This window comes from Herpailurus yagouaroundi, unplaced genomic scaffold (genome assembly GCF_014898765.1).
Source record: "Herpailurus yagouaroundi ecotype Mexico unplaced genomic scaffold, PumYag 159, whole genome shotgun sequence".
Lineage (NCBI taxonomy): Eukaryota > Metazoa > Chordata > Mammalia > Carnivora > Felidae > Herpailurus > Herpailurus yagouaroundi.
In genome coordinates, this window is record NW_024412400.1 from 6,633,016 (window position 1) to 6,645,787 (window position 12,772).

Consider the following 12,772-nt stretch of genomic DNA (forward strand, 5'->3'; position numbering starts at 1 on the left):
TGTGGAATATTCCACTGTACAGATATGCCATAAGTAGTTTAACCATCTCCCTGCAATGGGCATTCTTTTGTTCCTATTAAATACATTGCCATAATAAATATCCGTCCACATACATGTTTGAAAACATCTTGCCCAGTTCTGTTCTTAGGATAAATTTCTGGAGATGGAACTGCATAGTCAATGAGATTCTGACACATATATTTCTAATTTAATTGCACAGTGGTTGGAGATTGAAGAATGCATGATACCCTGTCTTTGCTGCAACTTGCTTTGAGACATAAAATGTGGTCATTTTGTAAATGTTTCATGTGTATTTTCTTTAATTGTTGGGTGCTGTGCTCTGCACATTCAATAAATGAAACTTTTTATTCCTGTTATTCAAGTCCTCTAGATCCTTGGTGATCTTTCGTAAGCTTGACCCATCAGTTACGGAGGGCGGCCTCTCACTAAGATTGTGGTCTTGTTAAACTGATCTCACTGTCTGCTTTACCTATTTAGAAGCTATGTAATTTGGTGCATGAAGGTTTAGAGTTATATATTCCTGGTGAATCATTCTTTCATCTTTATGTTTTGGATCTCTTTATCCCTCAATAACACTTTCTGCTTTAAAGTATTTTTTTGTTTGGTATTAATATAACTCTATTAATCTTCTTGATAGTATTTGACTGTTCTATCTCTTTTCCATTTCTTTTTCTTCAATCCCTTTTAGGGATTTGTTTCCCAAAATATGTTTGGGCATCTTTTGTAAAAAAAAAACATATAGCTGTGTGTAATTTCTTTACCAAAGTGATGATCTGTCTTTTAACTGGTGAGTGCAGTCCCCACTTCTATTTATTGCGATTTCTGGTATATTTGGACCTACGTCTTCATTTTATTTTGTGCTTCTATTTTTTTTTTTTTTTCTTTTGCTTCCTTCTATCAGGTTGAATTGTAAAATTGTAAAATTCCTTTATTTTCCTCTCTACCGGCTTGGCAGTTAAGACTTTCCATTCCTATCCTCTTGGTGGTTGCCCTAAAAAGTTTTAACAATCAGTCTTGAGTTCATAACATCTAAATTAATATTTCATAGTGTACATGAACTTAGGCCATCCTACCTCCAATCCCTGTTCCATGCCTATCTTAGATGCTGCTGTTGTTCAATATTTTAGTTCCTACTTTTTATACCCTCCAATCAGCAATCCTTATTATTATTGTATTTACAGTCAATGCTTGCTTGGTTTTTCCCACATTCTTACTATTCCTTTCAGGATCTTCTCAAATCCTATTTCTGCAGTCATTTTACCTCTTTCCGAAGTATAAATTTTTGTTATTGTTTCAGAGAGACAGTCTGTGTGTAGTAGGCTCTTGGTCTTTGTTTAGCATACCTTTGTCAATGGTAGGATGATGGGTATAGAATTCTAGGGTGTCTAGTGTTTTCTCCCTGAATTGTGAAATGATTATGTCCCTGCCTTCTGGATTTTGTTGAAGCAACTGCGGACTTTGCCGTCTTTCTAACTGTTGTTCCTTTAGTAGGCAATCTTTCTTGTCTTGGTTGCTGTATGATGTCTTTGCTTTTGATGTGCAGCATGTCTAGATATCTTATTTATCCTGTGCAGGATGTAATTCCTGAATCTAAGGGTTCATTTCTTTTTATCAGTTCTCACCTATTCTTTCCTTGAATATTCCTTTGCCCCCATTCTCCTACTTTCTCCTTCTGGAATTCCTATCAGCTGTATGCCTTACCTTCTCATTCTGACTCCGTGTCTCTGAACCTTGATTTCATAATTTCTGTCTCTTTACTTCCCTGTTCTACATTCTGGGCAACTTCCTTAGATCTAAAATTATATTAATTTAATTCTCTCCCCAGCTATATGAATGTGCTATTTGATTTATATATTGAGATTTTAATCCCAATGACTGTTTTCCATTTCTAGAGATTTGATTTGGTTCTTTTCCAAAGCTGTCTTATTCTTTTATGTTTTTAATTCCTTCTTTTTTTAATGTTTTATTTATTTATTTTTGAGAGAGAGAGAGAGAGAGAGCACAAGTGGGGGAGAGGCAGAGAGGGAGAGGAAGACACAGAATCCAAAGCAGGCTCCAGGTTCTGAGCTGTCAGCCTATAGCCCGACACAGGGTTTGAACCCATGAACCGTGAGATCATGACCTGAGCCAAAGTCAGTCACTTAACTGACTGAGCTACCCAGGAGCCCCTTTAATTCCTTCTTTTATGTCTTTAGTTTTTACAAACATTCTTACTTTATAATCTCTATTCGACAGTTATATCATGGGACATTCTTAAGGGGATAAGCCTCCGTGTGTGTGTGTGTGTGTGTGTGTGTGTGTGTGTGTTTGTGTCTGCTGACTCTTCTTCATAGTGGGGTATTTCCTTGTGTATTTTGTAATTTCGAGAATACACTTGGCCTGGGTTAAAAGTGTGTCTTTTCAGAAAAGTTTTGTGCTTGCTTCTTGCAGCAACATATCAACATATCATAGGATCACTTTATCTGTTAAACTTTAGGCATAGGTTCCAGAAACACTCAGCTATAAACCTGAACTCCACATCTACAGAAGGCCAAATTCATTGTCACAAGCTTCCAGGGGTTACTTTTTCCTCCTCTTCAGTCCTGGCTGAGACTGACAAGCTTCCTTCTATATCATTTCCCAGATTCAGTGCCAGGAGTTTTTTCTGGTTCACTGTTCTGCCAAATGTAGGGCTATATTCTCATGGGGCTACTCAGTTCCAACCCCTACTCACAATGTCTAAAGACTTGTCTTGTCTCTACATGTTCACTGAAATCCAAATCCCCAGATTACCCAAATCAGCAATATCACCTGCTCCCGACCCCCACCCGGGGAACTACAGAAACACCTCACCTGTAAACTGCTATGGTTTTTAAGTTCCTTTCTGTTTTTGTTACTTGGGGATTTTTGTTATTTTCTCATGAGCTTTGATATGCAATTTCAAAGAATACGTCCTATATTTTTAGTTGTTTCCTAGTAGGAGACTCATCAGGATTTTTGGTTCACTGTGTTAGGAACAAAAGTTGCATTTGCTCTCCAACTGATGGGCTAAAAGTCAAATCTTGCGATCTTCTCTTTTATGGAATTGGTCTTTAACGACATGCTTGGAAAGGTTTTTCCCATACCGAGGTTATTTCCCCATGCTTATCTTTATGGTTTGTTTCTTTACATATAACATTTAAACCACTGAGGATATATTAGCTTCAAGACAATCAAAACCTTACGTAGCAGCAATAAAGCTATCCAAATGAAACACAATGCAGCTATAATCCAATTACATGACTTATTACTAATAACAGAGCCCCAAGTTTAACACACCTTCACTTCAGTCACAACTCAGTGATCCAGGGAAGCCACCAGTGTTCTTTATCACCTTGATTTGCTGCTCGGCCCAACTCAGCTGGTCACATTCCAATAAAACTGCCTTCAACTGCAACCCACCTGAAGACCACCCAACACGAGCCAGGCACAATTGTTCCGTGAGACACCTACAGACTATAATATAGCTTTCTATTTGCATATGGAAGAAGGAACGAAAGTACAATTATAGCAAAATGGACTCACGTTTGCAAAAAAAATTTGAGTAGACCCCAAGATAACTATCTAGAGTTCTAGGTATGGGAAGTTATAAACCAAGAGAATCCTCAACAGTCCATGGTGTAGGAGACCTGCCTGCCTGGGGTGAGGGGAGGGGGCCACCTGTGAAACCAAGATAGGGCAGTATCTGTAGTAAGAGAACGCTTGGGCTGAATGACCCTCTCCTTCACCCAACCTCGGTGATGATCCCAGGAGCTCCTTTCAGAGGCCACTGGACACTTTGCCAGAGTTCACCTGGAACCCCCTGGGAATGGCTGACTGTGCTTAGCTGGGCAGAGCCCATAGGGCCCTGACTGTCAGAGTCAGGAGACAGTAGTTACATGCCCAGCTCTGCCACTACTATGTCACGTCTTGAGCCTCAGTTTCCCATCTTTAGAATCAAGAGGTAGGAACTGATTTGATCTCCAGGGGAAAAAAACCATCAGAATTAGAACCCAGACATTCTGACTTCCAGGGGCAGTCTCTTTAATAACATCAACAGTGACAATAACCACAGACCACAGCTATCATTTATTTTGAGTGCTTACTGTTTATCAAACTCTGAGCCAAACACATTACACACATTATCTTATTCAATTCTCATTAGCTTCCTATGAGCTTGGTATTGTCATACTAATTTTACATTTATTAAATTAAACAAATCCTTATTTTGCCAATGACTGAGACTAAGTAATTTGCTTGAGGTCACATAGTAAGAGCTGAGTCAGAATGCAAATCTGGCTCTGCCTGATTGATTCACTACACCCAACTATCCATCAGTCCATCAGTCCATCATCCATCCATCCATCCATCCATCCATCTTTCTATCCTTCCTCCCACCTCTCCATCCATTCATCCTTTCCCTAAGAGAACTGCCTTTTATGGCATAGGCTCCTCCTCCAATACTAATGGCCGTATCTCACGTCCCTGCATATTTCAAGTTCTCCCCCAACTCACTTTTGTTTTCTAGCCTCTGGGCATCTTTACCCCCAACTTCTCACTCTCATCTACATCTCTCAGCTCCTAAAAACCTGATCCTGACACTTCCTGCTCCAAGATGTTTTCCATGATGACTCCCACCTTCAGAAGATCCTGTTGTGCTCTGAATCCCCCCTCGCTCTCCACGAGGGCTGAGCCAGCTGGCCAAGAGCCCTTCACACTAGGATGCCCATTTGAGAGTCGGCTGCCAGTGGCCCTTACCAGGTTTCCAACCTGCAGCATCTCCTCGAATTCAGTTGTCATGTTGTAGTGCTCCAGTGCCATGAAGAGCGTGTTAAGCACGATGCACATAGTGATGGTGAGGTCAGCGAACGGATCCATGACCATGAACTTCACTCTCTGCTTGATGGACATCCACAGCGGGCAGCATTCCCAGATCAGGTAGCGTTGGGCGAAGCGGGTCCAGCATGGTGGACATTTGCGGTGAGACTCTTCCAACTCTGGGGGTAGCCAGTGAGCAGGTTTGTTTTTGTGGACTGGCTCACATGTAATTTGGTATGCCAGAAAAGACATATGACTTAGCTGGGGAGATGGCAGGGCTGCTACATGACAGGGGGACCGTGAGAGGGGCACGGAAGGCCAAGGAAAGGTGTGGCTTGTGTCCTGGCCCCTTACTCTGGAAATACGACAGTGGAGGGCCACAGGGACAGGAGGTCAGGATGGATGTGGGGACAACTGGGACAAGACAGATTAGGACAGATTTGGGCTCCCTCGAGACAACAGTCTCACATAGACATGGGGACGCTCAGAGGAGGACAAGCTGAAGAGGATGAGACAACATCTGAGACAGGCAAGTTCAGATCTAAGGACACGCAAAACAGAAGAACAGACGTGGGCATCTGGGACATGTTAGGACAGATGGCGGGTGCCTGGAACAGGCCAGAAGAGACATGAACACATATGGGACAGGAGGGAACAAGACTGGGGAGTGATGCCAAGTTCAGACTGGAATGGCTGGGGGTTGCCTAGGGTGGGAGTGGCCGGGACAGATGTGGGATGCCTGGAATAGCCTGTGGTAGGCATGGAATGGCTGGGAATAGTCTAGAACAGGCGTGCTGGGCCAGGGTGGTCGCAGGAAGGCATGGGGATGCTTGGGAGAGGACGGGATGAGACTGGTAAGCATCTGGGACAGGCCAGGACAGCTAGGGGGAGGTTTGGACGAGACACAGATGTGGTGAGGACGGACAGGCAGCAGAGACCAGAAAGCCTGGGCCAGCTGTGGGAACGTCCAAGGCAAGCCAAGCAGCTGGGGGATGTTTGGCTCAGGTCAGGCTAAGGAGGAGCATTTGGATGACACCGGGGGTGCTGACCTTCCAGGGCGCTGGTGAGAACACTGACTGCGCTGAGTGCCCGCTGTCGCTCTCCTGGTCCCTCGAAGCCATCGGCACGTGGAGCCTGGGGGTTCAGCATCTGGGGCCTGCCCGGCTCCTCCGACGGGGTGGTCTGGGTGCAACCAGCAGACAGGCATCAGTCTGGGCGCCAGGGTCCTGCTGAACCTGGGGAAGCTGCTGGGCCTGGGGCAGCTCTCCCGGACTCGGGTCTCGGGGGCCACAGGGAGACAGGATGGGGGTCCTTATGGGACACGGATGCTGGGTTTCTCTGCTCCCAGAGAACTCCCTCCCTGTTAATAACTCCCCCATCCCTCTCGCCACTCATTATCTCCTTCATTCTCCTTTTCGTCATCTGCTCTCGTCAGTGGTGATTCTTGAGCGTGGACAGGAAACTACATGTAACCAGATGCTGTCATTATACATTAGGACATGCAAAACCAATCTGGGAGTCTTAATGGACCACAAGGTCCCTAGACTCAAGAGCATAAAGAAACAGAAAAAAAATCTCCCGTGCTCTAAGGTGACATTAATAGAAGCATAAAGCACAATGCTTAGACACAGCTGGTGGGAGCTTCTGTGGAGGCAGCTTGGCTCTCTCGGCCAAGAAGATGTTAAATTGGCTCTGCGGTTCCTCATCGAGCAAATCTACCTTCATAAATAATTATACACGTGCACCAAAAATATATACGCAACGACGTTCACTGCAGCATGCTTCCTAATACCATAAAAACAAAACTAATCAATGGAAAGACTCCTAAGATCAATTATGGATACAACCCAACTCTGGACTCGGATACGGACAATAAAGACAACGACGTAGTCCAGTGTGCGTTCCCACGGGGGCGCCTCCGAGATGAACAGTTTGTGGAAAAGCCAAGAGAAAGGTCCGGAGGACACACACGGAGTTGTTCAAGGGAATGTTTCCGGGGGCTGGGGTTGGGAGGAGAGGGGGAGGCCAAGGAGAGGGCGGAGTTGCCCTTCACTTCTGCACTTCTGCGCTGGGGGACTTGGTCGCAGTGCACCTGCACCGTTTTTGTAAGTAAAACAAGCAGGTCTAGAGATGGAGACGTGGTGTCTGAGGAGGGGAGGCGGCAGCAGGCACTCTGGGCTGGCTCAGAGCCCCGCCTCTCAGCGCCACGGGGGGAGCCCACAACACCGCCACGGCGGCATGGCCCTGCGTGACCAGGGTCCACGAGCCCGAGCCGGGGCTGCGCAAGGCACCGGGCTGTTCAGCATGCAAGGGTGAGGCTCTACGACCTCTGTGGGTCGGAAACAAGATGGCCTGGGCTCCCCCGGGCGGCAGAGCCAGGGCCTGGGGTGGCTACCAAATCCAACTGCGCTCAGGCCAAAGTCAACCTTTGCGATCGGTGGGACTGGCCTGAAATGTTGCCTTGGGAGGGAGTGAGCTCCCCAGTCGGGGAAGTACTCAAGCAGAGGCTCCTGAGAGGGCCGCGGGGGCTGCTGTAACAGTAGTGGCTCCGGCCCAGTGGAGCCACACACAGGACCCCCTTAACTCACAAGCATGTCTTAAATTCTGCCAGCTTCTCTTCTCCTCCTTGACACTCTGCAATAGTCTGAGTTATCAGTTAGTGAGTATTTACTTGCTGCTCTCCCACTGTGGGGTGAAGTACCCGTCCCTGTCCCACTGATGACACACGTGCTTTGGCCAATGGGACGTCAGTGGACGTGACGTGAGCAAGAGCACCTTAAACGCCGTCTGCCTTGCTCTTGCGCTCCAGTAACCGTCTATGAACACAGCCTCCCCAGGTAGCTGCCACCCTTTCGGCCTGAGCCTCGGCACAGAGACATATGGAGCAGCGCTGAGCCTGCCCCACAGTGTGCAGACCGAAGCAGTGCTGCTCAGCCAAGCCCCACCTAGATCTGTCAAACCATGGTCAACCTGCAGATAAGTGAGCGTGAGAATAAAGGCTTACTGTTAGCCACTGACTTTCGGGGTACTTTGTTACACAGCATTATTGTAGCAATAGCTGACCGATACACCACCCTGGTGCAATCTATCATCTCTTCCCTCTATTCTCTACACAGCAGAAAGGGATTCCCTTAAAAAGTGAATCAAGTCATGACAGTTCTCTCCTCCTCTCATCCCACGCTTCCCATCTTAGAGTAAACCCACGCTCAACTGCCTACAGGTGCCGCACAGTCCAAATCCCTTCTTGCTGTTTCCACCACACCTGACCCCGCCTGGCCCTCTCATGCCTCGAACACGGCAAGCCTACTCTTCTTGGGTACTTGCTGCTTCCACTGCCTACAGCACTTCTCTTCTGTATCTTTGTGGCTTGCTCCCCAAATCATTTGCCTGCCAATTTGAATGTCACCTCTTCAGGAAGGACTTCCTGAGTATTCTAAGAGCCATCCCCAACCCTCCCCCTAGCAACGTTCTGTCCCACGACCCTTACCGCTATCTGGAAATATTGACCAGTTTGCCATCTGTCTTCCTGACCACAGTGTAAACTCCATGCACTCAGAGCTCTTGTCTGTTCACTGCTATATTCCTGGAGCCTCCAACTCAACGCAGCAAGGCTGGCACTGGATAAATGTTGGTTGGGTGAATAATTACTTGGGAACCAGGGGCTTGGGTTTAGTTCTAGCTCTGCCCATAACTTGCTAGATGACCAGGGGATAGGAGGATGCAGTCTAACCTGTGGAGGAAGAAGAATGGCCGTTCCCCACCCCCATCTGGCCTTCTGGGACAGGCACTCTCATATAGACAGCTGACAGAATACATTTTCACCCTCCACCCCCTCAATCGGGATAAATTAAACATGAGCTGTCTGTTGGGCTGGCCCTTCTTCCCCTCTCCTGTGTTGGCTGAGCACCCACTATGTGCCCCACACTGCACCCTGTTTTCAGACTAGAAGTGAGCAGACGTGTCTCAATCCGATGCCGCGGAAGCTGCGAAGGCATTCCCAGGGGCCTATGCCTGCTAATCTCTTTAACTTTACAATGTCTCCATCCTGGTCTGCTAATTCCTTTAACTTTGCAAATAGGCCCCTTGGCCTGCTAATCCCTTTGAGGTTACAAATGGGCCCCACAGAAGTGAGAAAGGGTGAAGTCAGAGTTCCCAGTAATGAAGTGTTTGAACTTGGATTCCTCCTGACGTGTGCAGCACAACGAGATGATTTTCTCCCTAATGAGATTAGGAAATTCTATTAGTGTTCTGGGCTGCTGAATCTGATTCCACAAGGCTGAGACTCCAGGGCTGGACCTGCTGGGGGGGGGGGGGGGGCGCCTAGACCACCAGGATTGGGTGTTCCTGGGAGGCCTGACATCCCGCCTTCCAGGTGATGGCTAGGGCCTTCCCAGGCCCTACCAGACGCTGTGATCTGCCCCCAGGGCACTCCCAGGACCCTGTCCTTGACCCCCTGCTCCAGAGGAGTGTGAGGGCCTCTGGTATACTGCAACGCACCCCAGGAATCTTTACTCCTTCCTCCTCGATAGTAATGGCAACAGATAATAATTAGTCGAACCTGAGGCAAGTACAGGTCTAAGCACCAGACAGGTTTTAACCTTTTTCGTCCTCACCACAACCTGCTGACGTGGATATTATTTTATTTCCACTTAAGCGATGAGGAAACTGAGGCACAGAGAGATTCGTTAACCTACATCAAGTCCCGCAGCCAGAGCCAATGTCTGAGCTGGAGCAAAACTGGCCATTTGGCCGTGAGGCCTCTCTCTTCAGCCCCACCTTCACCTTCCTGATCAAGGCTCTGGTCTTGTCCTAGTTTCCTTAGAAAGTCTCCCCTCCCCCGTCTCCTGCAGGCCCTGGCGTATAAGCCACACATTTGCCCTTTTCCTGGGTGGGCTGCCCTGGGCACTGTTGGGGGGCAACGGTCAGCAAGGACACTCCAGGGCTGACTGGGCAGTCATCGGTCGGTCACGGGCTCAGATGACCGAGTGATAAGAGCTCTGGCTGGCCTTTCACACTTTGGCAGGTCCCTCCACTACCTTTTTGATGGTAACTTCAACTCCTTTCTTCTTTGCTCCCTGGGTTCCAGCTATTCTGACCTCATGGCATTTCCTTCAAAAGGGTGGGCATGCTTCTGCCTCAGGGCCTTTGCATTGGCTGTTCTCTAGGCCTGGAGCATGCTTCCCTCAGATGCTATAATGATGGTATATTATTATGACATTATCACAGCATCAGCAGGCTCATGATGTCCTGATATCCATAGCCACGTGAGCCCATTCATCCTCACGACAAGACGAGATGGGTGTTTTAAATTCGTTTCACAGATGACAGACATACAGAGAAAGAAAGTAACTTGCCCACTGCCATTCAGCTCGTAAGCTATGAGCTGGGATTCAAACCCAGTTTGTGTCCCGAATCTGGGTGCTATATCACCCCCCCCCCCGAGTTGCAGAAAGCAGCCCCCGGCTCCCACTCTTGCCTCCTTTAGGTCTTTGTTTAAATGCCTCCTCATGAGTGAGGGCTCCCGCTCTTCCACACTTATTTGCCCTCCTACAACAGCACTTCTTAGTTGGGCTAATGTTGACCAGTTTGTAAGTTACTGAAATATTTCAGGCTTGGTCAATAACTGTGGCCCAGAACCCCCTGCATTAAGCAGGATCCAGCAACCATACGGGCTGATAGCTGGCACACACGGGGCCTCCAGGACATGAGTCCTGTGTCACCATGGCATCTCGGTGCCCGAGCTTTACCAGTTGCTACATATTTAACTATTACCTCCGTTTATCATATGTGGTTATATGCCACATATACATATATACCTATTTTTCTTCTTTCGTTGATTTTTGCCTGTCTGCCCCCATTATCATGGAAAATCTGTGAGGGCAGAGATTTTTTTTTTTTTTTTTTGCTAGGTTTATTCACCCCCAGAGCCCAGTGTACAACAGGTGCTCGGTATATACTATGAGTGTTTTGGACCTGGCACTGGTGGCCAGTTTGGGAGACCAGATCTGCCCTGGGGCTGCATCACGGGGCTGGCTCACCGTGTCTGGGGGGCGATCCAGTATCGCAGGGCGGAGCAGGCGGCTCCCCGGGGAGGCGGCCTCAGGGTCGCCTGTCCCCAGCAAGGAGACCACTCCGTTGCAGTCCACGGTGCTGTTCCTTTTACCATGGAGGGCGTGGCTGAGAGCCGAAGTCCCGGGACTGGGCTGTCCCTGGGCACTGGGCCGGCGCAGAGGCCACGGCACCAGCAGTGACGTGCGGTGGCTCTCGCTGTCCCCCGCTGTGCTGTTTTCATCGTCTGCAAAATCTGTCTCCGAGCCCAGGTCTCGCCTGCGAAAGGTGAAAACGCTCCCGCGGCTGGAGCGTGGCTTCACGGAGGTCCTGCTGAGGCCATGGGCGCTGCTCAGACGGTTCTGGGGGCACAGGGAGAAGCCCGCTCTCCATGTGCTCGCAGCCTATCCCTTGCCGTGTTCTCGGAGACCGAGAGAGCTTCTCAGAGCATCCGGGGCTTTTGCTGGCCACACGGGAACTGGGCGGGCTGCGGCAGGGTGCGTTCAGAGCACAATCCTGCGCTACCTGGGATCTCTGCTCACCTAAAGCTGGTGCCACGGGGCCTTCGACATTCAAGCTTACCTGGGCCTGAAGACGGGGCTCTGGCTGGGCCCGGGGAGAAGGAGGCAGCAAAGCTCCTCGTGGTGCAAAGAGGCCCGGCCCGAGCAGGACCTGGGGTGGTCGGCCAGGCACCTGACTCACATGGGCATGTCCTCGGGCCCCTCCGGTCCACACCACAGGGTGTGGTCTCAGCCCTAGTCTCAGCCCTAGCCCCAATGCTGGGGACTTAGCTGAGGTTGAGGACACCATGACACCCAAATCTAGCTCGGCTCTCTGCCCAGACGCCCTCCACTCCAAGAATGGGCATGGGAAACAGGAAGTGCTGGGAGGGGGCGCGAGGATACTCTCCTCGGGGAGCAGCCGTGAGGGGCTGTGACTGCACCAGGGGCCCAACATGATGGGCTTTGGATGCCAGACCCACCCGGAAAGGGCTGGAGCCCCCGCCGGGGATTACCATTGCTCTGGGACCGTCCTCCGAGTCGGATTTGGGGAACCTGTCATCTCCACACTCCTCCGTCCCTGAAGACATTCGTTTGCTCCTCTTGCGTCTTCTTTCATGGGTTACTGGGGCCAAAGGGGACATCTCCAAGGAGCTGCGGGACACGGTATCCACACCCCTGATGGCGAGGGCCTGGAAAAGGTGGAAGGGGGATGTTTGGGTTATTGAGATTTTGTGCAGCGTCAGGCTAAGGCAGGCCAGGCAACTCTCAGCATCTGTTTCCCCATCAGGAAGTGGGCTTGAACGCTCACCCCAGACAAGGGCGTCACGGAGAGATGAGCCCAAACAGACCCAGGCTGTTTTCAGAGAAATCAAAGTCCCGGGAAGAGGAAAGAAGTGGCCGGTGTGGGCAGCTCTCGGAAGAGGGGAGTGTGAGGGACAGCTGGGGGGAGGATGTTGATGAGCAGAGGAAGTGACAGAACTAGAGGGCAGGAGATCTTCTAGAAGGTTCAGCTGGCTAAAACAGGGGCTGGGGGGAGGTGGCATGGGGCAGGGAGAAGAAAGTGGATGTCCACATGGCTTCTAACAGGCATGCTCTGTCATCAGCCTCCAGGACCTGTGTGTGGAACTGTGAGTAACCACGGCAGCACCGCCAGGGCTTATTTTCTGAGCTGGCTCAGGCCTCCAACCTTGGACCTTCCTCACTAGGCTACCAGAGGCATTCCTTAACTAGGATAAACTCAGTCCTTGGACACGTGGTTCTCTTTTATCCGGCATGCATAGGCTCCTTTACCCAACAGGCATCATTTTTACCCAACAGGCACCATTTTTTACCCAGCAGGCACCACTTTTACCCAACAGGCACCATTTTTACCCAGCAGGCACCAC

The 12,772-nt window shown here is 49.4% G+C and overlaps 1 protein-coding gene across 9 annotated transcripts in view; it reads right to left on the reverse strand.

Annotated features, from left to right (window-relative positions):
* The window catches only part of SCN5A (sodium voltage-gated channel alpha subunit 5), a 92,741-nt gene that overhangs the window by 37,718 nt on the left and 42,251 nt on the right, over nucleotides 1-12,772 (reverse strand). For 8 of the 9 annotated variants that reach the window (XM_040479823.1, XM_040479818.1, XM_040479821.1 and 5 more), the window contains exons 11-14: nucleotides 11,900-12,076; nucleotides 10,875-11,246; nucleotides 5,886-6,018; nucleotides 4,777-5,015 (exon numbers count right to left, since the gene is read on the reverse strand). In XM_040479823.1, the coding sequence (XP_040335757.1) occupies nucleotides 4,777-5,015; nucleotides 5,886-6,018; nucleotides 10,875-11,246; nucleotides 11,900-12,076 (921 nt within the window). The remainder of the gene's footprint in view (nucleotides 1-4,776; nucleotides 5,016-5,885; nucleotides 6,019-10,874; nucleotides 11,247-11,899; nucleotides 12,077-12,772) is intronic. The other variant, XM_040479825.1, reaches the window with a different exon arrangement.